Raw genomic sequence first — 25,806 nt, forward strand, 5'->3', positions numbered from 1 at the left:
ACCTGGCGCGGGGCGGCGGCGGCGAAATGGCGGCGGCGGAGCGGCGGCACCGGCACCGGCACCGGGAGCCCGGGCGGGGCCTGCGGCTGCTGCTGCTGCTGCTGGGGGGGCTCGGTGAGTGCGGGAGGGGTCATTAATTAAGGGGGGGGGGGGAGGTTCGGTTGATGGGTGCGGAGGGGGCACGTGAGGGGGAGGCACGGGGGGCTCCGGTGTGGGGTGAGGGGGGGGAGGGGTCGGTGAGGACCGGAGGGGGGCACGGGAAGGGGGGGGGAGGGGTCGGTGAGGACCGGAGGGGGCAGGGGGGGCTCGGGAAAGGAGGGGGGGGGGGCGTTGGGTAACGAGGGTCACGTGACGAGCGGGGGGGGGGGGTTCTTTTGGGTCGGTCCTGGGGGGTCCTCAGGTACCGGGGAGGGTTCGGGGGGGGGGGGGGGGTTCCCGGTACCGGAGAGGGGATGGGGAACCCCCCCTTCCCCCAGTGCCGGTACCGGGAGGTCCCTGGGGGGCGATGCCGGTGCTGGGAGGGGCTCGGTGGTACCGGGGGTGGGGGTGGGGGGGGGGGGGGGTCCCGATACCGGCACTGCCGGGACCCCCGGGAAAAAATCCCGGGAAAAATCCCGGGAAAAGCCCCGGGAAAAGCCCCGGGAAAAGTCCCGGAATGCCCCGGCTTGAGGTCGCCGGGAGGGGAAGGGGAAGTGGCCCCGGGAGCCCCGAAAGTCGCCAGGGACCTCGCGGAGCGCCGGGAGCGGGCGAGCAGGACCGGGATGAGCCGGTCCCGACCCCTCCGAGCCCCCCGGGAATTTGGGGGGGGGGTCCCGGGGGGCGAATCCGGACGCGCTTCCCGTGGCGGCGGCACCGGGAGCGGCGCCGGGAATGGCGGGGGTGGCCTTCCTGTCCTCTCCATTGTGTTCCAACAATCCCGGGATTAACCCGATCCCGCCTGGATTGGACCTGGCCTGAGTCGGGATTAACCCGATCCTGGCTGGTTTGAACCCAAAACCGGTCGGGATTAACCCGATCCCGCTTTATTTGGGCCCAAAACGGGTCGGGATTAACGCGATCCCTCTTTATTTGGGCCCAAACCGGGTCGGGATTAACCCGATCCTGGGTTATTTGGACCCAAACCGGGTCAGGATTAACGCGATCCCGCTTTATTTGAACCCAAAATGGGTCAGGATTGAGCCGATCCTGGGTTATTTGGACCCAAACCAGGTCGGGATTGAACCTGATCTTGGTTTATTTGGACTCAAAACGGGTCGGGATTAACCCAATCCCGCTTTATTTGGACCCAAAACAGGTCGGGATTAACCCGATCCCGGCTGGTTTGAACCCAAAATGGGTCGGGATTAACCTGATCTTGGTTTATTTGGACCCAAAACGAGTCAGGATTAACCTGATCTTGGTTTATTTGGACCCAAAACGGGTCGGGATTAACCCGATCCCGCTTTATTTGGACCCAAAACGAGTCAGGATTAACCTGATCTTGGTTTATTTGGGCCCAAACCGGGTCGGGATTAACGCGATCCCGGTTTATTTGGACTCAAAACAGTTTGGGATTAACCCGATTTTGGTTTATTTGGGCCCAAAACGGGTCGGGATTAACGCGATCCCGCTTTATTTGGACTCTAAACAGGTTGGGATTAACCTGATCTCGGTTTATTTGAACCCAAACCGGGTCAGGATTGAGCCGATCCTGGGTTATTTGGACCCAAAACAGGTCGGAATTAACCCGATCCCGGCTGGTTTGAACCCAAAACAGGTCGGGATTAACCTGATCTTGGTTTATTTGGACCCAAAACGGGTCGGGATTGAGCTGATCCTGGGGTTTTTCCCGCCCCCAAATCCCCATTTTCCCCCTCCAAATCCCAATTCCCCCCCCCTCAAATCCCGATTTTTCCCCCCCTCCAAATCCCGAATTTCCCCCCTCAAATCCCAATTTTTCCCCCCTCCAAATCCCGAATTTCCCCCCTCCAAATCCCAATTCCCCCCCTCCAAATCCTGATTTTTCCCCCCCTCCAAATCCCAATTTCCCCCCAATTTTCCCCCTCCGAAACCCGATTTTTCCCGCCCCAAATCCCAATTTTCCCCCTTCCAAATCCCCATTTTCCCCCTTCCAAATCCCCATTTTCCCCCTTCGAAATCCCAATTTTCCCCCTTCAAAATCCCAATTTTCCCCCCTCCAAATCCCCATTTTCCCCCTTCCAAATCCCCATTTTTCCCACCCCAAATCCCCATTTTTCCCTCCCGGGTTTCGCTTGGCAGCGGCTCGGGGGTGCAAAGGTGGCCCGGGAGGGTGGGGCCGAGGCGTTCCCGGTGCCAATTCCCGCTTGGAATGAGCCACCGGCGCCAAACGGCGGCACCGGGCACGCCCCACTGGGACACCGGGGTGACACGGGGGTGACACCGGGGGTGTCCCCAGGGTGTCCCCAGGGTGTCCCCAGGGTGTCCCCGAGGTGTCCCCAGGGTGTCCCTGGGGGTGTCCCTGGCGTGTCCCAAAGGTGTCCCCCAAGGTGTCCCCGGGGTGTCCCAAAGGTGTCCCCCAAGGTGTCTCCGAGGTGTCCCCAGGGTGACCCCAGGGTGTCCCCAGGGTGTCCCCGAGGTGTCCCAAGGGTGACCCCGAGGTGTCCCCGAGGGTGTCCCCTGAGGTGTCCCCAGGGTGTCCCCAGGGTGTCCCAAGGGTGATCCTGAGGTGTCCCCAGGGTGTCCCTGAGATGTCCCCGAGGTGTCCCCGAGGGTCCCCAGGGTGACCCCAGGGTGTCCCCCGAGGTGTCCCTGAGATGTCGCCGAGTTGTACCCGAGGGTGTCCCCAGGGTGTCCCCAGGGTGTCCCCGGCGTGTCCCAAAGGTGTCCCCCAAGGTGTCCCCAGGGTGCCCCGGGGTGTCCCTGAAGTGTCCCCGGGGGTGTCCCCTGAGGTGTCCCAAGGGTGACCCCGGGGGTGTCCCCCAAGTGTCCCCAGGGTGTCCCCGGCGTGTCCCAAAGGTGTCCCCCAAGGTGTCCCCAGGGTGCCCCGGGGTGTCCCCAGGGTGTCCCCAGGGTGTCCCCAGGGTGTCCCCTGAGGTGTCCCAAGGGTGACCCCGAAGTGTCCCCGGGGGTGTCCCTGAGGTGTCCCCGGGGTGTCCCAAAGGTGTCCCCCAAGGTGTCCCCAAGGTGTCTCCGAGGTGTCCCCGAGGTGTCCCCCCAGGGTGTCCCCAAGGGTGTCCCCGGGGTGTCCCGGGGGTGTCCCCAGGGTGTCCCCAGGGTGTCCCCGAGGTGTCCCCGGGGTGTCCCGGGGGTGTCCCCAGGGTGTCCCTGAGGTGTCCCAAGGGTGACCCCGAGGTGTCCCCCAGGGTGTCCCCGAGGTGTCCCCCAGGGTGCCCCGGGGTGTCCCCAGGGTGTCCCCGGGGTGACCCCGTACCCCACCCACTCGGAGCTCCGGGAATTGCGACATTCCCGGTTGGTTTCCTGCGAAACTGGGCAGAAACTGGGACAGAAATTGGGACATAAACTGGGCAGAAACTGGGCAGGAGCTGGGCAGGAGCTGGACAGAAACTGGGACATAACTGGGCAGGGCGGGAGGTGCCCGGACGGGATTTTCCGGCTGCCGGGTGGGGAGCGGTGACCGTCCCTGAGGCTCCCGGTGACCTCCTGAGGCTCCCGGTGACCTCTCCAGGCTCCCGGTGTCCGTCCCTGAGGCTCCTGGTGACCTCCATGAGGCTCCCAGTGACCTCCCGAGGCTCCCGGTGACCTCCTGAGGCTCCCAGTGACCTCTCCAGGCTCCTGGTGTCCGTCCCTGAGGCTCCCGGTGAACTCCTGAGGCTCCCGGTGACCTCTTGAGGTTCCCGGTGACCACCCTGAGGCTCCCAGTGACCACCCTGAGGCTCCCAGTGACCTCCCGAGGCTCCCGGTGACTGTCCCGAGGCTCCCGGTGACCTCTCCAGGCTCCCGGTGGCTTCTCGAGGCTCCCGGTGACCTCTTGAGGCTCCCGGTGACCTCTTGAGGCTCCCGGTGACCTCTCAAGGCTCCCGGTGACCTCTTGAGGTTCCCAGTGACCACCCTGAGGCTCCCAGTGACCACCCTGAGGCTCCCGGTGACCTCCATGAGGCTCCTGGTGACATTTTGAGGGTCCCAGTGACTTCTCGAGGCTCCCGGTGACCACCCCGAGGCTACCGGTGACCTCCCTGAGGCTCCCGGTGACCGTCCCTGAGGCTCCCGGTGAGCTCCATGAGGGTCCCGGTGACTTCTCGAGGCTCCCGGTGACCACCCTGAGGCTCCCGGTGACCTCTCGAGGCTCCCGGTGAACTCCCGAGGCTCCCGGTGACCTCCCTGAGGCTCCTGGTGACCTCTCAAGGCTCCCGGTGACCTCTTGAGGTTCCCAGTGACTTCTTGAGGCTCCCAGTGACCTCCATGAGGGTCCCAGTGACCTCCCGAGGCTCCCGGTGACCTCCTGAGGCTCCCGGTGACCTCTCCAGGCTCCCGGTGGCTTCTCGAGGCTCCCGGTGACCTCTTGAGGCTCCTGGTGACCTCTCAAGGCTCCCGGTGAGCTCTTGAGGTTCCCAGTGACCACCCTGAGGCTCCCAGTGGCCATCCCTGAGGCTCCCGGTGACCTCCATGAGGGTCCTGGTGACATTTTGAGGGTCCCAGTGACTTCTCGAGGTTCCCGGTGACCACCCTGAGGCTCCCGGTGGCTTCACGAGGCTCCCAGTGACCTCCATGAGGGTCCTGGTGACCTCCTGAGGCTCCCAGTGACCATCCCCGAGGCTCCCGGTGACCTCCTGAGGCTCCCGGTGACCTCTTGAGGTTCCCAGTGACCACCCTGAGGCTCCCGGTGACCTCCCTGAGGCTCCCGGTGACCTCTTGAGGTTCCCAGTGACCTCTTGAGGCTCCCGGTGGCCATCCCTGAGTCTCCTGGTGACCTCCATGAGGCTCCCGGTGACCTCCATGAGGGTCCTGGTGACATTTTGAGGGTCCCAGTGACTTCTCGAGGTTCCCAGTGACCACCCTGAGGCTCCCGGTGACCTCTCAAGGCTCCCGGTGACCTCTTGAGGTTCCCAGTGACCACCCTGAGGCTCCCGGTGACCTCCTGAGGCTCCCGGTGACCACCCTGAGGCTCCCGGTGACCTCTCCAGGCTCCTGGTGACCGTCCCCGAGGCTCCCGGTGACCTCCATGAGGGTCCCGGTGACTTCTCGAGGTTCCCGGTGACCTCTCAAGGCTCCCAGTGACGTCTTGAGGCTCCCAGTGACCGTCCCTGAGGCTCCCGGTGACCTCCTGAGGCTCCCGGTGACCACCCTGAGGCTCCCGGTGACCTCTTGAGGCTCCCGGTGACCTCCTGAGGCTCCCGGTGACCTCCCTGAGGGTCCCAGTGACTTCTCGAGGTTCCCGGTGACCTCCTGAGGCTCCCAGTGACCGTCCCCGAGGCTCCCGGTGGCTTCTCAAGGCTCCTGGTGGCTTCTCAAGGCTCCCGGTGACCTCTTGAGGCTCCCGGTGACCTCCCGGCCCCGATTTCCTCCCGCAGCGGCGCTGGCCGGAGCCCAGGTGACCTCGGAGAACAAGGAAGTGCCGGAGCACAAACGTGAGTGGCCCCAGTTGCCCCCGGTGTCACCCGGCCCCGTCACCCCCGGGGATCCCGGGAGCCACCCCGGAACCAGGGCTGGGGGCTCCACCTGGGGAGGATCACAGGGGCTCGGTTTGGGGTGGTCCCGGTTTTGGGGTGGTGCCGGTTTGGGGTGGTGCCGGTTTTGGGGTGGTGCCGGTTTGGGATGGTCCCAGTTTTGGGATGGTCCCAGTTTGGGGTGGTGCTGGTTTGGGGTGGTCCCAGTTTGGGGTGGTGCCGGTTTTGGGGTGATCCCGGTTTGGGGTGGTCCCGGTTTGGGGTGATCCCGGTTCTGGCTGATCCCATTCCGGGCTGATCCTGGTTCTGAGCTGATCCCGGTTCTGAGCTGATCCCGGTTCCGGCTGATCCCGGTTCCGGGCTGATCCCATTCCGGGCTGATCCTGGTTCCGGCTGATCCCGGTTCTGACCGATCCCGGTTCTGACCAATCCCGGTTCCGGCTGATCCCGGTTCCGGCTGATCCCATTCCGGGCTGATCCCGGTTCTGGCCAATCCCGGTGTTCCTGGCTGATCCCGGTTCTGGCTGATCCCGGTTCTGGCCAATCCCGGTGTTCCCGGCTGATCCCGGTGTTCCCGGCTGATCCCGGTTCTGGCCGATCCCGGTGTTCTTGGCCGATCCCGGTGTTCCCGGCTGATCCTGGTTCTGGCCGATCCCGGTTCTGGCCGATCCCGGTATTCCCGGCTGATCCCGGTTCTGGCTGATCCCGGTTCTGGCCAATCCCGGTGTTCCCGGCTGATCCCGGTGTTCCCGGCCGATCCCGGTTCTGGCCAATCCCGGTGTTCCCGGCCGATCCCGGTGTTCCCGGCCGATCCCGGTTCTGGCCGATCCCGGTTCTGGCCGATCCCGGTATTCCCGGCTGATCCCGGTTCTGGCCGATCCCGGTATTCCCGGCTGATCCCGGTTCTGGCTGATCCCGGTTCTGGCCAATCCCGGTGTTTCCGGCCGATCCCGGTGTTCCCGGCCGATCCCGGTTCTGGCCGATCCCGGTTCTGGCCGATCCCGGTATTCCCAGCTGATCCTGGTTCTGGCTGATCCCGGTTCTGGCCAATCCCGGTGTTCCCGGCTGATCCCGGTTCTGGCCGATCCCGGTTCTGGCCGATCCCGGTATTCCCAGCTGATCCTGGTTCTGGCTGATCCCGGTTCTGGCCAATCCCGGTATTCCCGGCTGATCCCGGTTCTGGCTGATCCCGGTTCTGGCCAATCCCGGTGTTCCCGGCTGATCCCGGTGTTCTTGGCCGATCCCGGTGTTCTTGGCCGATCCCGGTGTTCCCGGCTGATCCCGGTTCTGGCCAATCCCGGTGTTTCCGGCTGATCCCGGTTCTGGCCGATCCCGGTATTCCCGGCTGATCCCGGTTCTGGCCGATCCCGGTATTCCCGGCTGATCCCGGTGTTCCCGGCCGGCCCCGCTCCCTCTCCGCAGCCGTGGACATTCCGTGCGCCGCCTTCCGCTCCAGCTGGAGCAACCCCCGCATCGAGTGGAAGTTCCAGAAAGGCTCTTCCCTGGTGCTCTTCTACTACGGGGGGGAGCTCACAGGTACCGGGGGGGCCCTGGGGAGCCATCGGAGGGTCCAAATCCTGATTTTCCCCCCTCCAAATCCCAATTTCCCCCCTCTCCAAATCCCAATTTCCCCCCTCCAAATCCAGGGGGGGTCCCTGTGCCCATGGGGCCATCGGGGGGTCCCTAAGCCAGGGGGACTTTGGGGGGTCCCTATGGGGACATCGGGGGGTCCCTAAGCCAGGGGGACATCGGGGGGTCCCTGAGCCAGGGGGACATCAGGGTGTCCCTGTGGGGACATCGGGGGGTCCCTATGGGGACATCGGGGGGTCCCTAAGCCAGGGGGACACCGGGGGGTCCAAATCCTGATTTTCCCCCCTCCAAATCCCAATTTCCCCCCCCAAAATCCCGATTTTCCCTCCTCCAAATCCAGGGGGGTCCCTGTGCCCATGGGGACATCGGGGGGTCCCTAAGCCAGGGGGACTTTGGGGGGTCCCTGTGGGGACATTCAGGGGGTCCCTAAGCCAGGGGGACACCGGGGGGGGCCCTGTGGGGACATCGGGGGGTCCCTGTGGGGACATCCAAGGGGTCCCTAAGCCAGGGGGACACCGGGGGGTCCAAATCCCAATTTTCCCCCCTCCAAATCCAGGGGGGTCCCTGTGCCCATGGGGACATCGGGGGGTCCCTAAGCCAGGGGGACATCGAGGGGTCCCTATGGGGACATCGGGGGGTCCCTAAGCCAGGGGGACATCGGGGGGTCCCTGTGGGGACATCGGGGGGTCCCTAAGCCAGGGGGACATCGGGGGGTCCCTGAGCCAGGGGGACTTTGGGGGGGCCCCTAAGCCAGGGGGACATCGGGGGGTCCCTATGGGGACATCGGGGGGTCCCTGAGCCAGGGGGACATCGGGGGGTCCCTATGGGGACATCGGGGGGTCCCTAAGCCAGGGGGACATTGAGGGGTCCCTGTGCCTGTGGGGACATTGAGGGGTCCCTAAGCCAGGGGGACACCGGGGGGGCCCTGGGGGGACATCGGGGGGTCCAAATCCTGATTTTCCCCCCTCCAAATCCCAATTTCCCCCCTCTCCAAATCCCCATTTCCCCCCTCCAAATCCCGATTTTCCCTCCTCCAAATCCACGGGGGTCCCTGTGCCCATGGGGACATCGGGGGGTCCCTAAGCCAGGGGGACATCGGGGGTCCCTATGGGGACATCGGGGGGTCCCTGTCCCCATGGGGACATTGGGGTGTCCCTGTAGGGCCATCCAGGGGTCCCTGAGCCAGGGGGACATCGGGGTGTCCCTGTGGGTCCAGGGGGTGTCCCTGTAGGGCCAGGGGGTGTCCCCGAGGTGTCCCAGCTCCGTGTCCCCCCCAAAGCCGTACCGGGGGGACATTGGGGTGTCCCTGTGGGGCCATCCAGGGGTCCCTGTGCCCATGGGGACATTGGGGTGTCCCTGTGGGTCCATGGGGTGTCGCTGAGGTGTCCCAGCTCCGTGTCCCCCCCAAAGCCATACTGGGGGGACATCGGGGCGTCCCTGTGCCCATGGGGACATCGGGGTGTCCCTGTGGGTCCATGGGGTGTCCCCGAGGTGTCCCAGCTCCGTGTCCCCCCCAAAGCCATACCGGGGGGACATCGGGGTGTCCCTGTGCCCATGGGGACATCGGGGTGTCCCTGTGGGGCCATCCAGGGGTCTCTGTGCCCATGGGGACATTGGGGTGTCCCTGTGGGTCCATGGGGTGTCCCTAAGGTGTCCCAGCTCCGTGTCCCCCCCAGAGCCGTACCAGGGGGACATTGGGGTGTCCCTGTGCCCATGGGGACATTGGGGTGTCCCTGTGGGGCCATCCAGGGGTCCCTGAGCCCATGGGGACATTGGGGTGTCCCTGTGGGTCCATGGGGTGTCCCCGAGGTGTCCCAGCTCCGTGTCCCCCCCAGAGCCGTACCGGGGGGACATTGGGGTGTCCCTGTGCCCATGGGGACATTGGGGTGTCCCTGTGGGGCCATCCAGGGGTCCCTGAGCCCATGGGGACATTGGGGTGTCCCTGTGGGGCCAGGGGGTGTCCCCGAGGTGTCCCAGCTCCGTGTCCCCCCCAAAGCCGTACCGGGGGGACATTGGGGTGTCCCTGTGCCCATGGGGACATTGGGGTGTCCCTGTGGGGCCATCCAGGGGTCTCTGTGCCCATGGGGACATTGGGGTGTCCCTGTGGGGCCAGGGGGTGTCCCCGAGGTGTCCCAGCTCCGTGTCCCCCCCCAGAGCCGTACTGGGGGGACATCAGGGTGTCCCTGTGGGTCCATGGGGTGTCCCTAAGGTGTCCCAGCTCTGTGTCCCCCCAAAGCCATACCGGGGGGACATTGGGGTGTCCCTGTGGGTCCAGGGGGTGTCCCCGAGGTGTCCCAGCTCCGTGTCCCCCCCCAGAGCCGTACCGGGAGCGTGTCCAGTTCTCGCGCACGTCCATCCGTTTCCAGTCGGTGACGCGGGAGGACAGCGGGAAGTACATCTGCGAGGTGGTGGGGGATGGTAGCCAAATCGCCAAGTCCGAGGTCAACCTCATCGTCCAAGGTGAGGCCACCCCGTGTCGCCATCCCTGAGCCTGGCCTTGGCCCTGGCCTTGGCCTTGGCTCTGGTCCTGGCCTTGGCCCTGGCCTTGGCCTTGGCTCTGGTCCTGGCCTTGGCTCTGGTCCTCGTCCCCTCCTGGTCCAGGATTTGTCCCGACATTTCCTGGGGGAGGGACACCATCCCTGCTGTCCCTGCTGTCCCCTCCATCCCATCCCATCCCACCCCACCCCACCCCACCCCATCCCATCCCAATCCCAATCCCATCCCATGCCATCCCATGCCATCCCATGCCATCCCATCCCATCCCATCCCATCCCACCCCATCCCCATCCCATCCCATCCCATCCCCATCCCATCCCATCCCATCCCATCCCATCCCATCCCATCCCATCCCATCCCATCCCATCCCATCCCATCCCATCCCAATCCCATCCCATTCCATCCCATTCCATCCCAATCCCATCCCATCCCACCCCATCCCATTCCACTCCATCCCATGCCACTCCATCCCATCCCATCCCACCCCACCCCACCCCACCCCACCCCATCCCATCCCAATCCCAATCCCATCCCATGCCATCCCATGCCATCCCATCCCATGCCATCCCATCCCATGCCATCCCATCCCATCCCCATCCCATCCCCATCCCATCCCATCCCATCCCATCCCATCCCATCCCATCCCATCCCATCCCATCCCATCCCATCCCATCCCAATCCCATCCCATTCCATCCCATTCCATCCCATCCCTGTCCCGTGCCCGGGTGCCTCCGGGCAGTGCCACTCCCTGTCCCATGTCCCATGTCCCAGTGGCTCTGGGTGGTGCCATCGCTGTCCCTGTCCCTGTGCTGTGGGGGACCCGTCCTGTGGCCGAGTGGCTCCGGGTGGCACCGGTCACCGTCCCTGGGGTGGCTCCGGGCACTGCCCATCCCTGTCCCTGTCCCTGGGGTGGCTCCGGGCACTGCCCATCGCTGTCCCTGGGGTGTGTCCGGGCAGTGCCAGTCCCTGTCCCTGGGGTGTGTCCGGGCACTGCCCATCCCTGTCCCTGTCCCTGGGGTGTGTGCGGGCACTGCCCATCGCTCTCCCTGTCCCTGGGGTGTGTCCGGGCACTGCCCATCGCTGTCCCTGGGGTGTGTCCGGGCACTGCCCATCCCTCTCCCTGTCCCTGGGGTGTGTCCGGGCACTGCCCATCCCTCTCCCTTTCCTTGGGGGTGTGTCCGGGCACTGCCCATTGCTGTCCCTGGGGTGTGTCCGGGCACTGCCCATCTCTGTCCCTGTCCCTGGGGTGTGTCCGGGCACTGCCCATCCCTGTTCCTGGGGTGTGTCCGGGCACTGCCCATCGCTGTCCCTGGGGTGTGTCCGGGCACTGCCCATCGCTGTCCCTGGGGATCTGTCCGGGCACTGCCCATCGCTCTCCCTGTCCCTGGGGATCTGTCCGGGCACTGCCCATCGCTCTCCCTGGGACGTGTCCGGGCACTGCCCATCCCTGTCCCTGGGGTGTGTCCGGGCACTGCCCATCGCTCTCCCTGTCCCTGGGGTGTGTCCAGGCACTGCCCATCCCTCTCCCTTTCCTTGGGGCTGTGTCCGGGCACTGCCCATCCCTGTCCCTGGGGATATGTCCGGGCACTGCCCATCGCTCTCCCTGTCCCTGGGAGTGTGTCCGGGCACTGCCCATCCCTGTCCCTGGGGATCTGTCCGGGCACTGCCCATCCCTCTCCCTGTCCCTGGGGTGTGTGCGGGCACTGCCCATCCCTGTCCCTGGGGATCTGTCCGGGCACTGCCCATCCCTCTCCCTTTCCTTGGGGGTATGTCCGGGCACTGCCCATCCCTCTCCCTGTCCCTGGGGTGTGTCCAGGCACTGCCCATCCCTGTCCCTGGGGGTATGTCCGGGCACTGCCCATCCCTCTCCCTGTCCCTGGGACGTGTCCGGGCACTGCCCATCCCTGTCCCTGGGTCCGGGCACTGCCCATCGCTCTCCCTGCCCCGCAGTGCCCCCCGGGAAGCCGCTGGCCCACGTGCCCAGCTCGGCCACGGTGGGGGCTCGGGTGGTCCTGCGCTGCTCCGAGGCCCAGGGCTCGCCCCCGCCCACCTTCCGCTGGTACAAGGATGGCACCGAGCTGCCCCCCGACCCCAAATCCAGCCCCGCCTTCCGCAACTCCTCCTACAGCCTGGACCCGAGCACGGGCGAGCTGGTCAGTGCCAGGGGGCATCCCTGCCCTTTTTCCCTTTTTATTCTCCCTTTTCTCACCCATTTTCCCTCTTTTCCTGCCCATTTTCCCTCTTTTCCTCTCCCTTTCCCTGCCCTTTTTCCCTTTTTATTCTCCCTTTTCCTGTTTTATTTTCCCTTTTTTCCTCTTTTCCTGCCCATTTTCCCTCTTTTCCTCTCCCTTTCCCTGCCCTTTTTTCCTTTTTATTCTCCCATTTTCTGTTTTATTCTCCCTTTTCCTGCCTTTGTCCCTTTTTATTCTCCCTTTTCCTGTTTTATTTTCCCTTTTTATTCTCCCTTTTCCCTTTTTATTCTCCCTTTTCTCACCCATTTTCCCTGTTTTCCTCTTTTCTCACCCATTTTCTGTTTTATTCTCCCTTTCCTGCCCTTTTCCCCTTTTTATTCTCCCTTTTCCTGTTTTATTTTCCCTTTTTATTCTCCCTTTCCCTGCCCTTTTTCCCTGTTTTCCTCTCCCTTTTCTCACCCATTTTCTGTTTTATTCTCCCTTTCCTGCCCTTTTCCATTTTTATTCTCCCTTTTCTTGTTTTATTTTCCCTTTTTATTCTCCCTTTTCCTGTTTTATTCTCCCTTTTTATTCTCCCTTTTTGTGTTTTATTTTCCCTTTTTATTCTCCCTTTTTCCCTTTTTATTCTCCCTTTTCCTGTTTTATTCTCCCTTTTTATTCTCCCTTTTTGTGTTTTATTTTCCCTTTTTATTCTCCCTTTTTCCCTTTTTATTCTCCCTTTTTCTGTTTTATTTTCCCTTTTTATTCTCCCTTTTCCTGCCCTTTTTCCCTGTTTTCCTCTCCCTTTTCTCACCCATTTTCTGTTTTATTCTCCCTTTCCTGCCCTTTTTTCCTTTTTATTCTCCCTTTTCTCACCCATTTTCCCTATTTTCCTCTTTTCTCACCCATTTTCTGTTTTATTCTCCCTTTCCCTGCCCTTGTCCCTTTTTATTCTCCCTTTTCCTGTTTTATTCTCCCTTTTTTTCTCCCTTTCCCTGCCCTTTTTTCCTTTTTATTCTCCTTTTTCTCACCCATTTTCCCTCTTTTCCTGCCCATTTTCCCTCTTTTCCTCTCCCTTTCCCGGCCCTTTTTTCCTTTTTATTCTCCCATTTTCTGTTTTCCTCTCCCTTTTCCTACCTTTGTCCCTTTTTATTCTCCCTTTTCCTGTTTTATTTTCCCTTTTTATTCTCCCTTTTCCCTTTTTATTCTCCCTTTCCCTGCCCTTTTTCCCTGTTTTCCTCTCCCTTTTCTCACCCATTTTCTGTTTTATTCTCCCTTTCCTGCCCTTTTCCCTTTTTATTCTCCCTTTTCCTGCCCTTTTCCATTTTTATTCTCCCTTTTCCTGTTTTATTCTCCCTTTTTATTCTCCCTTTTTCTGTTTTATTTTCCCTTTTTATTCTCCCTTTTTCCCTTTTTATTCTCCCTTTTTCCCTTTTTATTCTCCCTTTTTCTGTTTTATTTTCCCTTTTTATTCTCCCTTTCCCTGCCCTTTTTTCCTTTTTATTCTCCCTTTTCCCTTTTTATTCTCCCTTTTCCCTTTTTATTCTCCCTTTTTCCTTTTTATTCTCCCTTTCCCTGCCCTTTTCCCTTTTTATTCTCCCTTTTCCTGTTTTATTCTCCCTTTTTATTCTCCCTTTTTCTGTTTTATTTTCCCTTTTTATTCTCCCTTTTTCCCTTTTTATTCTCCCTTTTCCTGTTTTATTCTCCCTTTTTATTCTCCCTTTTCCTGTTTTATTTTCCCTTTTTATTCTCCCTTTCCCTGCCCTTTTCCCCTGTTTTCCTCTCCCTTTTCTCACCCATTTTCTGTTTTATTCTCCCTTTCCTGCCCTTTTTCCTTTTTATTCTCCCTTTTCTCACCCATTTTCCCTATTTTCCTCTTTTCTCACCCATTTTCTGTTTTATTCTCCCTTTTCCTGCCCTTTTCCCTTTTTATTCTCCCTTTTCCTGTTTTATTTTCCCTTTTTATTCTCCCTTTTCCTGTTTTATTCTCCCTTTTTTCCTCCCTTTCCCTGCCCTTTTTCCCTTTTTATTCTCCCTTTTCTCACCCATTTTCCCTCTTTTCCTGCCCATTTTCCCTCTTTTCCTCTCCCTTTCCCTGCCCTTTTTTCCTTTTTATTCTCCCATTTTCTGTTTTCCTCTCCCTTTTCCTGCCTTTGTCCATTTTTATTCTCCCTTTCCCTGTTTTATTTTCCCTTTTTATTCTCCCTTTCCTGCCCTTTTTCCCTTTTTATTCTCCCTTTTTCCTTTTTATTCTCCCTTTTCCTGTTTTATTTTCCCTTTTTATTCTCCCTTTTCCCTTTTTATTCTCCCTTTCCCTGCCCTTTTTCCCTGTTTTCCTCTCCCTTTTCTCACCCATTTTCTGTTTTATTCTCCCTTTTCCTGCCCTTGTCCCTTTTTATTCTCCCTTTTTCTGTTTTATTTTCCCTTTTTATTCTCCCTTTCCCTGCCCTTTTTCCTTTTTATTCTCCCTTTTCTCACCCATTTTCCCTGTTTTCCTCTTTTCTCACCCATTTTCCCTCTTTTCCTCTCCCCTTTCCCGGCCCTTTTTTCCTTTTTATTCTCCCATTTTCTGTTTTATTCTCCCTTTTCCTGCCTTTGTCCCTTTTTATTCTCCCTTTTCCTGTTTTATTTTCCCTTTTTATTCTCCCTTTTCTCACCCATTTTCCCTATTTTCCTCTTTTCTCACCCATTTTCCCTTTTTATTCTCCCTTTCCTGCCCTTGTCCCTTTTTATTCTCCCTTTTCCTGTTTTATTCTCCCTTTTTTCCTCCCTTTCCCTGCCCTTTTTCCCTTTTTATTCTCCCTTTTCTCACCCATTTTCCCTCTTTTCCTGCCCATTTTCCCTCTTTTCCTCTCCCTTTCCCTGCCCTTTTTTCCTTTTTATTCTCCCATTTTCTGTTTTCCTCTCCCTTTTCCTGCCTTTGTCCATTTTTATTCTCCCTTTCCCTGTTTTATTTTCCCTTTTTATTCTCCCTTTCCTGCCCTTTTTCCCTTTTTATTCTCCCTTTTTCCTTTTTATTCTCCCTTTTCCTGTTTTATTTTCCCTTTTTATTCTCCCTTTTCCCTTTTTATTCTCCCTTTCCCTGCCCTTTTTCCCTGTTTTCCTCTCCCTTTTCTCACCCATTTTCTGTTTTATTCTCCCTTTTCCTGCCCTTGTCCCTTTTTATTCTCCCTTTTTCTGTTTTATTTTCCCTTTTTATTCTCCCTTTCCCTGCCCTTTTTCCTTTTTATTCTCCCTTTTCTCACCCATTTTCCCAGTTTTCCTCTTTTCTCACCCATTTTCCCTCTTTTCCTCTCCCCTTTCCTGCCCTTTTCTCCTTTTTATTCTCCCTTTTCCTGTTTTATTTTCCCTTTTTATTCTCCTTTTCCTGCCCATTTTCCCCCATTCCACCCCATTTTTTCCCATTTTCTCCCCATTCCACCCCATTTTCCCCCCTTTTCCCCCCTTTTCCTCCCTTTTCCCCTCATTTCCTCCCCTTTCCCCCCCTTTCCCCCCTTTCCCCCCCATTTTTTCCTTTTCCCCCCCATTTTCCCCCCCATTTCCCCCCCCATTTCCCCCCCCATTTCCCCCATTCCACCCCATTTTTTCCCATTTTCCCCCCCTTTTCCCCCCATTCCACCCCCTTTTTCCCCCCTTTTCCCCCATTTCCCCCCATTTCTTCCCCATTTTCCCCCCATTTCCCCCCCATTTTTCCCATTTTCCCCCATTTCCCCCCCTTTTCCCCCCCATTCCACCCCATTTTTTCCCATTTTCCCCCCTTTTTCCCCCATTTCCCCCCATTCCACCCCATTTTTTCCCATTTTCCCCCCTTTTTCCCCCATTTCCCCCCATTTCTTCCCCATTTTTTCCCATTTCCACCCCTTTTTCCCCCCATTTTCCCCCATTTTCCCCCATTTCCCCCCCTTTTCCCCCCTTTTTCCCCCATTTCTCCCCATTCCACCCCCTTTTTTTCCCATTTTCCCCCCTTTTCCCCCCCATTTTCCCCCTTTCCCCCCCTTTTCCCCCATTTCCCCCCATTTCTTCCCCATTTTTTCCATTTCTCCCCCCTTTTTTCCACCCATTTCCCCCCTTTTCCCCCCCATTCCACCCCATTTTTCCCCATTTCCCCCATTTCCCCCCCATTTCCCCCCATTCCACCCCCTTTTCCCCCCCTTTTCCCCCCCATTTCCCCCATTTCCCCCCCATTTCTCCCCATTCCACCCCCTTTTTCCCCATTTTCCCCCCTTTCCCCCCATTTTTTCCCATTTTTCCCCCCTTTTTCCCCCCCTTTCCCCCCCTTTTCCCCCCATTTTCCCCCCCTTTTCCCCCCATTTCCCCCCCATTTCCCCCCATTTTCCCCCCCATTTCCCCCATTCCACCCCATTTTTCCCATTTTCCCCCCATTCCACCCCATTTTTCCCCCCTTTTCCCCCATTTTTTCCCATTTTTCCCCCCTTTTCCCCCATTTTCCCCCTTTCCCCCCCTTTTCCCCCATTTCCCCCCATTTCTTCCCCATTTTTTCCATTTCTCCCCCCTTTTTTCCACCCATTTCCCCCCTTTTCCCCCCCATTCCACCCCATTTTTCCCCATTTTCCCCCCTTTTCCCCCCATTTCCCCACTTTCCCCCATTTCCCCCATTTCCCCCCCCATTCCCCCCCATTTCCCCCCTCTTCCCCCCTTTTCCCCCCCATTCCACCCCATTTTTTCCCATTTTCCCCCCATTTCCCCCCCATTTTTTCCCATTTTCCCCCCATTTCCCCCCCATTTTTCCCATTTTCCCCCATTTCCCCCCCTTTTCCCCCCATTTCCCCCATTTCCCCCCCCTTTTCCCCCCCATTCCACCCCATTTTTTCCCATTTTCCCCCCTTTTCCCCCCATTTTCCCCCCCTTTTCCCCCTTTTCCCTGACCCCCTCCCTCCTTCCAGGTCTTTGAGCCCGTGGGGGGCTGGGACACGGGCGATTATCACTGCGAGGCCTCCAACAACGTGGGGACCCCCCAAAAATCCGACGTGTTCCGCATGGAAGCCAGTAAGGAACCCGACCCCATCCCGTTCCCACCTTTCCCAGCCCTTTTCCCCGGCCCCCGCCCTCGTTATCGCCTCGTTAATTATGTTAATGAGCCCCCTGTGGTCTCCCGGGATGGCGGCGATGAGGGAGGAGCCGATCCCGAAGGGAGTGAAGGAGAGCCGGGCTGGATCCCGGCCCTGGCTGGATCCAGGAACCCCAAAATTCCCACTGGGATCCCTCTCCCTGCTGGAATCCATCCCCTCCACTGGATCCAACCCCGATCCCAGCCCTGTTTGGCTCCAGAAATCCCAAAATTCCCCCCATTTTCCCCCCTTTTCCCCCCATTCCACCCCATTTTTCCCCCCTTTTCCCCCCATTTCCCCCCCATTTTTTCCCCCCTTTCCCCCCCCCTTTTTCCCCCCTTTTTTCCCCCATTTCTTCCCCATTTTTCCCCATTTTTTCCCAGACCCCTCTCCCTGGCAGTTTCCCCCTCCTCCATCCAGATCCAACCCCGATCCCATCCCTGTTTGGATCCAGAAATCCCAAAATTCCCCCCCTTTTCCCCCCTTTTCCCCCCATTCCACCCCATTTTTCCCCCCTTTTCCCCCCATTCCACCCCATTTTTTCCCATTTTCCCCCTTTTCCCCCCCTTTTTTCCCCCATTTCCCCCATTTTTTTCCCATTTTTTCCCAGACCCCTCTCCCTGGTGGTTTCCCCCTCCTCCATCCAGATCCAACCCCGATCCCAGCCCTGTTTGGATCCAGGAATCCCAAAATTCCCACTGGGATCCCTCTCCCTGCTGGAATCCATCCCCTCCACTGGATCCAACCCCGATCCCAGCCCTGTTTAGTTCCAGAAATCCCAAAATTCCCCCCATTTCCCCCCCTTTTTCCCCCCCTTTTCCCCCCATTCCACCCCATTTTTTCCCATTTTCCCCCCTTTTCCCCCCCTTTCCCCCCCCTTTTCCCCCCCTTTTCCCCCCCTTTTTTCCCCCCTTTTCCCCCCATTCCACCCCATTTTTTCCCATTTTCCCCCTTTTCCCCCCCTTTTTTCCCCCATTTCCCCCATTTTTCCCCATTTTTTCCCAGACCCCTCTCCCTGCTGGTTTCCCCCCTCCTCCATCCAGATCCAACCCTGATCCCATCCTTGTTTGGATCCAGGAACCCCAAAATTCCCACTGGGATCCCTCTCCCTGCTGGAATCCATCCCCTCCACTGGATCCAACCCCAATCCCAGCCCCATTTGGCTCCAGAAATCCCAAAATTCTTCCTTTTTCCCCCCTTTTTCCCCCCCTTTCCACCCTTTTTTCCCCCATTTCTTTCCCATTTTTTCCCATTTTTTTCCCAGACCCCTCTCCCTGCTGGAATCCACCCCCCTCCACTGACTACAACCCCAATCCCATCCTTGTTTGGATCCAGGAATCCCAAAATTCCCACTGGGATCCCTCTCCCTGCTGGAATCCATCCCCTCCACTGGATCCAACCCCAATCCCAGCCCTGTTTAGTTCCAGAAATCCCAAAATTCCTCCCATTTCCCCCCTTTTCCCCCCATTCCACCCCATTTTTTCCCATTTTCCCCCTTTTCCCCCCCTTTTTTCCCCCATTTCCCCCATTTCTTCCCCATTTTTTCCCAGACCCCTCTCCCTGGCAGTTTCCCCCTCCTCCATCCAGATCCAACCCCAATCCCATCCCTGTTTAGTTCCAGAAATCCCAAAATTCCCCCCATTTCCCCCCCTTTTTCCCCCCCCTTTTCCCCCCATTCCGCCCCATTTTTCCCCCCTTTTCCCCCCATTCCACCCCATTTTTTCCCATTTTCCCCCTTTTCCCCCCCCTTTTTTCCCCCATTTCCCCCATTTCTTCCCCATTTTTTCCCATTTTTTCCCAGACCCCTCTCCCTGGTGGTTTCCCCCTCCTCCATCCAGATCCAACCCCGATCCCAGCCCTGTTTGGATCCAGGAATCCCAAAATTCCCACTGGGATCCCTCTCCCTGCTGGAATCCATCCCCTCCACTGGATCCAACCCCGATCCCAGCCCTGTTTAGTTCCAGAAATCCCAAAATTCCCCCCATTTCCCCCCCTTTTTCCCCCCCTTTTCCCCCCATTCCACCCCATTTTTTCCCATTTTCCCCCCTTTTCCCCCCCTTTTCCCCCCCTTTTCCCCCCCTTTTCCCCCCCTTTTCCCCCCCATTTTTCCCCCCTTTTCCCCCCATTCCACCCCATTTTTTCCCATTTTCCCCCTTTTCCCCCCCTTTTTTCCCCCATTTCCCCCATTTTTCCCCATTTTTTTCCCAGACCCCTCTCCCTGGCAATTTCCCCCTCCTCCATCCAGATCCAACCCCGATCCCAGCCCTGTTTGGATCCAGGAATCCCAAAATTCCCACTGGGATCCCTCTCCCTGCTGGAATCCATCCCCTCCACTGGATCCAACCCCGATCCCAGCCCTGTTTGGCTCCAGAAATCCCAAAATTCCCCCCTTTTTCCCCCCTTTTTTCCCCCCCTTTTCCCCCCTTTCCCCTCTTTTTTCCCCCCTTTTCCCCCCCTTTTTTCCCCCATTTCTCCCCCATTTTTCCCCATTTTTTTCCCAGACCCCTCTCCCTGGCGGTTTCCCCCTCCTCCATCCAGATCCAACCCCAATCCCATCCCTGTTTGGATCCAGGAATCCCAAAATTCCCACTGGGATCCCTCTCCCTGCTGGAATCCACCCCATCCACTGGATCCAACCCCAATCCCAGCCCTGTTTGGATCCAGAAATCCCAAAATTCCCCCCATTTTCCCCCCTTTTCCCCCCATTCCACCCCATTTTTCCCCCCTTTTCCCCCCATTCCACCCCATTTTTTCCCATTTTCCCCCTTTTCCCCCCCTTTTTTCCCCCATTTCCCCCATTTTTTTCCCATTTTTTTCCCAGACCCCTCTCCCTGGCAGTTTCCCCCTCCTCCATCCAGATCCAACCCCGATCCCAGCCCTGTTTGGATCCAGGAATCCCAAAATTCCCACTGGGACCCCTCTCCCTGCTGGAATCCACCCCCTCCACTGGATCCAACCCCGATCCCAGCCCCATTTGGATCCGGGATCCCCAGGATTCCCCCTGTCCGTGCTGGGATCCCCCTGATCCCGTTGGATCCCATCCCGATCCCCTTTTCCCGCAGGTGAGGTGAACGTGGGCGGGATCGTGGCCGCCGTGGTGCTGCTGCTCCTGGTCCTGGCGCTCGCCGGCTTCGGGATCTGGTTCGCCCACAGGCGCGGCTACTTCAGCAGTGAGTGACTGGGATGGACTGGGAAGGGACTGGGAATGGACTGGGAATGACCAGGAATGGACTGGGATGGACTAGGAATGGTCTGGGAATGAGCAGGAATGGCTGGGAATGGTCTGGGAATGGACTGGGATAGACTGGGAATGGACTGGGATGGACTGGGATGGACTGGGGATGGACTGGGAATGGACTGGGAATGGACTGGGAATGACCAGGAATGGTCTGGGAATGGCCAGGAATGGTCTGGGAATGGCCCTGGGAATGACCAGCAATGGACTGGGATGGACTGGGAATGGTCTGGGATGGACTGGGAGTGGTCTGGGAATGACCAGGAATGGACTGGGATGGACTGGGAATGGTCTGGGATGGACTAGGAGTGGTCTGGGAATGACCAGGAATGGACTGGGATGGACTAGGAATGGTCTGGGATGGACTGGGAATGGTCTGGGAATGACCAGGAATGGACTGGGATGGACTGGGAATGGTCTGGGATGGACTGGGAGTGGTCTGGGAATGACCAGGAATGGACTGGGATGGACTAGGAATGGTCTGGGATGGACTGGGAGTGGTCTGGGAATGACCAGGAATGGTCTGGGAGAGGTGTGGGAATGACTCCAGGAATGGACTGGGAATGGTCTGGGAATGACCCCAGGAATGGTCTGGGAATGACCAGGAATGGCCTGGGAATGACCCTGGGAATGACCCCGGGAATGACCCTAGGAATCACCCTGGGAATGACCCCGGGAATGGCCCAGGAATGACCCAGGAATGACCCCAGGGATGACCCCAGGGATGACCCAGGAATGACCCAGGAATGACCCAGGAATGGCCTGGGAATGGCCCGGGAATGGCCCGGGAATGACCCTGGGAATGGCCTGGGAATGACCCGAGAATGACCCCAGGAATGACCCAGGAATGGCCTGGGAATGACCCAGGAATGACCCAGGAATGACCCTGGGAATGACCCAGGAATGACCCCGGGAATGATCCCGGGAATGACCCCAGGGATGACCCAGGAATGGCCTGGGAATGACCCCGGGAATGACCCCAGGAATGGCCCAGGAATGACCCCAGGAATGACCCAGGAATGGCCTGGGAATGACCCAGGAATGACTCTGGGAATGGCCCCGGAAATGACCCCGGGAATGACCCTGGGAATGACCCCAGGAATGACCCAGGAATGACCCCGGGAATGGCCCAGGAATGACCCCAGGGATGACCCAGGAATGGCCTGGGAATGGCCTGGGAATGACCCTGGGAATGATCCAGGAATGACCCCGGGAATGACCCTGGGAATGGCCTGGGAATGACCCCGGGAATGGCCCCATGGCCCTGGGAATGACCCAGGAATGACCCGAGAATGACCCAGGAATGACCCAGGAATGACCCCAGGAATGACCCCGGGAATGGCCCAGGAATGGCCCTGGGAATGACCCCGGGAATGACCCCATGGCCCCAGGAATGGCCTGGGAATGGCCCCGGGAATGGCCCCAGGAATCACCCTGGGAATGACCCCGGGAATGACCCAGGAATGACCCCAGGAATGACCCCGGGAATGGCCCAGGAATGACCCAGGAATGACCCCGGGAATGGCCCAGGAATGACCCGAGAATGACCCAGGAATGACCCAGGAATGACCCCGGGAATGATCCCGGGAATGACCCCAGGGATGACCCAGGAATGGCCTGGGAATGACCCTGGGAATGACCCCGGGAATGACCCTGGGAATGGCCCTGGGAATGACCCCGGGAAGGGCCCTGGGAATGGCCCCATGGCCCCGAGAATGGCCCAGGAATGGCCTGGAAATGACCCCAGGAATGACCCCATGGCCCCAGGAATGGCCTGGGAATGGCCCCGGGAATGGCCCCGGGAATGACCCTGGGAATGACCCTGGGAATGGCCCAGGAATAACCCAGGAATGACCCTGGGAATGGCCCAGGAATGGCCTGGGAATGACCCCGGGAATGATCCCGGGAATGACCCCAGGGATGACCCAGGAATGGTCTGGGAATGACCCTGGGAATAACCCAGGAATGACCCAGGAATGACCCAGGAATGGCCTGGGAATGATCCCGGGAATGGCCCCAGGAATCACCCTGGGAATGACCCCGGGAATGGCCCAGGAATGGCCCCGGGAATGGCCCTGGGAATGGCCCCATGGCCCCGAGAATGGCCCAGGAATGGCCTGGAAATGACCCCAGGAATGACCCCATGGCCCCAGGAATGGCCTGGGAATGGCCCCGGGAATGACCCCGGGAATGGCCCCAGGAATCACCCTGGGAATGACCCCGGGAATGACCCAGGAATGGCCTGGGAATGACCCAGGAATGGCCCAGGAATGACCCAGGAATGGCCCAGGAATGACCCAGGAATGACCCCGGGAATGACCCCGGGAATGGCCCGGGAATGACCCCGGGAATGGCCCCAGGAATCACCCTGGGAATGACCCTGGGAATGGCCCAGGAATGACCCAGGAATGACCCCGGGAATGGCCCCAGGAATCACCCTGGGAATGACCCCGGGAATGACCCCAGGAATGACCCAGGAATGGCCTGGGAATGACCCTGGGAATGATCCAGGAATGACCCTGGAATGACCCCGGGAATGGCCTGGGAATGACCCCGGGAATGGCCCCACGGCCCCAAGAATGACCCTGGGAATGATCCAGGAATGACCCCAGGAATGACCCAGGAATGACCCCGGGAATGACCCAGGAATGGCCTGGGAATGTCCCCCTGACGTTCCCACCAGCCCCAGGAATGGCCTCATATCCCAATGTCCCCGTGAATGTCCCCGTGTCCCATTAATGTCCCCCCCAATGTCCCCAAAGTGTCCCCCCCCCATATCCCCCCTTCCCTGAGCCCTCCCTGATCCCATTTTTGTTCCTTTTTTTTTCCAGAAAAAACAGAGTGAGTGACACCAGCGCCACCTCCTCCTCCTCCTCCTGGGTGATCCCACCCCACCCCCCCAGTGTCCCCTTGGTGTCACCCCGGTGTCCCCTCGGTCCCTTGGGGTGTCCCCCGGTGGGGACAGAGGGGACCCGGAGGGGGTGGCACATCCCAATCCCGATTTTCCCGCAGTGCCAGCGGGAAGAAGGTGATTTACAGCCAACCCTCGAGGCGCAGCGAGGTGAGGACGTGGGGACACCGTGGGGACACCACAGGGACCTGCCACCACCCTGGGGGGGACACAATGGGGACACCCCGGTGGTGGGGTGGGGGGGACACCCCGGTGTCCCCAGTGTCCCTTGGCAGGGGTGGTGGGAGGTGACGGTGTCCCCAGTGATGTCACTGTGTCCTTGTTAACGTCCCTGGGTCCCCATCGATGTCCCCAGTGATGTCCCCAGTGATGTCCCCAGTGATGTCCCCAGTGATGTCCCTGGGTCCCCACTGATGTCCCCACTGATGTCCCCAGTGATGTCCCCAGTGATGTCCCCAGTGATGTCCCTGGGTCCCCAGTGATGTCCCCAGTGATGTCCCCAGTGATGTCCCCATTGATGTCCCCATCGATGTCCCCAGTGATGTCCCTGGGTCCCCAGTGATGTCCCCAGTGATGTCCCCGGTGATGTCCCCATTGATGTCCCTGGGTCCCCATTGATGTCCCCAGTGATGTCCCCATTGATGTCCCCATTGATGTCCCTGGGTCCCCATTGATGTGCCCATTGATGTCCCCAGTGATGTCCCCAGTGATGTCCCTGGGTCCCCATTGATGTCCCCAGTGATGTCCCCAGTGATGTCCCCATTGATGTCCCTGGGTCCCCAGTGATGTCCCCACTGATGTCCCCATTGATGTCCCCAGTGATGTCCCCAGTGATGTCCCCAGTGATGTCCCCAGTGATGTCCCTGGGTCCCCACTGATGTCCCCACTGATGTCCCCATTGATGTCCCCAGTGATGTCCCCAGTGATGTCCCCAGTGATGTCCCTGGGTCCCCATTGATGTCCCTGGGTCCCCAGTGATGTCCCCAGTGATGTCCCCAGTGATGTCCCCAGTGATGTCCCCATTGATGTCCCCATCGATGTCCCCAGTGATGTCCCTGGGTCCCCATTGATGTCCCCATTGATGTCCCCATTGATGTCTCTGGGTCCCCATTGATGTCCCCATTGATGTCCCCAGTGATGTCCCCAGTGATGTCCCTGGGTCCCCAGTGATGTCCCCAGTGATGTCCCCAGTGATGTCCCCGGGTCCCCATTGATGTCCCCATTGATGTCCCCATTGATGTCCCCATTGATGTCCCCATCGATGTCCCTGGGTCCCCATTGATGTCCCCATTGATGTCCCCATTTTGATGTCCCCATTGATGTCCCCGGGTCCCCAGTGATGTCCCCAGTGATGTCCCCAGTGATGTCCCCATTGATGTCCCCATTGATGTCCCCATCGATGTCCCCATTGATGTCCCTGGGTCCCCATTGATGTCCCTGTGGTGGGGGTGAAGGGAGGGGGTCACGGGGCTCCCTGTCCCCGTTAATGTCCCTCAGTGTCCCCATTGCTGTCCCCATGAATGTCCCGTTACTGTCCTGTTATTGTCGCCATGAATGGCCCCCTTAACGCCCTGTCACTGTCCCCATCCCTGTCCCCATCCCTGTCCCCATCCCTGTCCCCATCGATGTCCCTGTCCCCATGAATGTCCCCATCAGTGTCCTAGTCCCTGTCCCCATGGCTGTTCCCATCCCTGTCCCTATCCCTGTCCCCATCAATGTCCCCATCCCTGTCCCCATCCCCGTCCCTGTCCCCCTGGCTGTCCCCATCGATGTCCCCCTGGCTGTCCCCATCCCTGTCCCATCCCTGACCCTGTCCCACTGGCTGTCCCTATGGATGTCCCCATCCCTGTCCCTGTCCCCATCCCTGTCCCATCCCTGTCCCCCCTGGCTGTCCCCATCGATGTCCCCATCCCTGTCCCCATCCCCATCCCTGTCCCATCCCTTTCCCCATTCCTGTCCCCTCTATCCCATCCCTGTCCCCATCCCTGTCCCCATCCCTGTCCCCATCCCTGTCCCCGTCCCTGTCCCCATCCCTGTCCCCATCCCTGTCCCATCCCTGTCCCCTCTATCCCATCCCCATCCCCATCCCTGTCCCATCCCCATCCCTTTCCCCCTCCCTGTCCCCATCCCTGTCCCCATCCCTGTCCCCATGGCTGTCCCCTGTCCCCACAGGGCGAGTTCAAGCAAACCTCTTCGTTCCTGGTGTGAAGTCGCCCCCCCCGCCCCCCCCTCCGGACACTTTTTCCCAATTCCTGGAATTCCCACGGGATTTTCGACGCCGTTTTTTTTTTTTATGCCTCGCCCGGTGCCTTCGCTGCCGCTGCCTCTGGAACTTGGGGGGGGGGGGGTCCCCGTGTCCCCACTTTTGTCCCCTCCTTGTCCCCCTGGCTCTTCCTTGTCCCCCTCTTTGTCCCCTCTTTATTCCCACCCTTGTCCCCCCCTTTGTCCCCCATTGTCCCCCCTTGTCCTCCACCTTTGTCCCCCCTTGTCCCCTCCCATCCTCCCCTTGTCCCCCTCCCTGTCCCCCATTTTTGTCCCCCCTTCATCCTCCCCGTCCCCTTTGTCCCCCCCCTCGTCCCCCTCACCCCCCCTTTGCCCCCCCCCCCGTCCCCTCTTTGTCCCCAGGGGGGCTCTGGGAGGGGGTGGGGCTGGTGCCACCATCTGGGGACCCGTGTCCCACTGGTCCCAGTGCCCACCCTGTACTGGGAGGGTGGGGGGTGGGTACTGGAAATAAACCTGTGTCCTTTA

General features: G+C 59.2%; 1 protein-coding gene across 1 annotated transcript; it reads left to right on the plus strand.

Annotated features, from left to right (window-relative positions):
* Positions 1–25,806, plus strand: F11R (F11 receptor). The gene is made up of 9 exons (XM_068998895.1): positions 1–114; positions 5,490–5,546; positions 7,008–7,121; positions 9,492–9,635; positions 11,623–11,825; positions 16,748–16,850; positions 19,975–20,086; positions 23,160–23,208; positions 25,231–25,806. The coding sequence occupies exons 1-9, from the start codon at positions 27–29 to the stop codon at positions 25,264–25,266; spliced, it is 906 nt and encodes a 301-aa protein (XP_068854996.1). The 5' UTR covers positions 1–26; the 3' UTR covers positions 25,267–25,806.

This window comes from Aphelocoma coerulescens, unplaced genomic scaffold (assembly GCF_041296385.1).
Source record: "Aphelocoma coerulescens isolate FSJ_1873_10779 unplaced genomic scaffold, UR_Acoe_1.0 HiC_scaffold_186, whole genome shotgun sequence".
Lineage (NCBI taxonomy): Eukaryota > Metazoa > Chordata > Aves > Passeriformes > Corvidae > Aphelocoma > Aphelocoma coerulescens.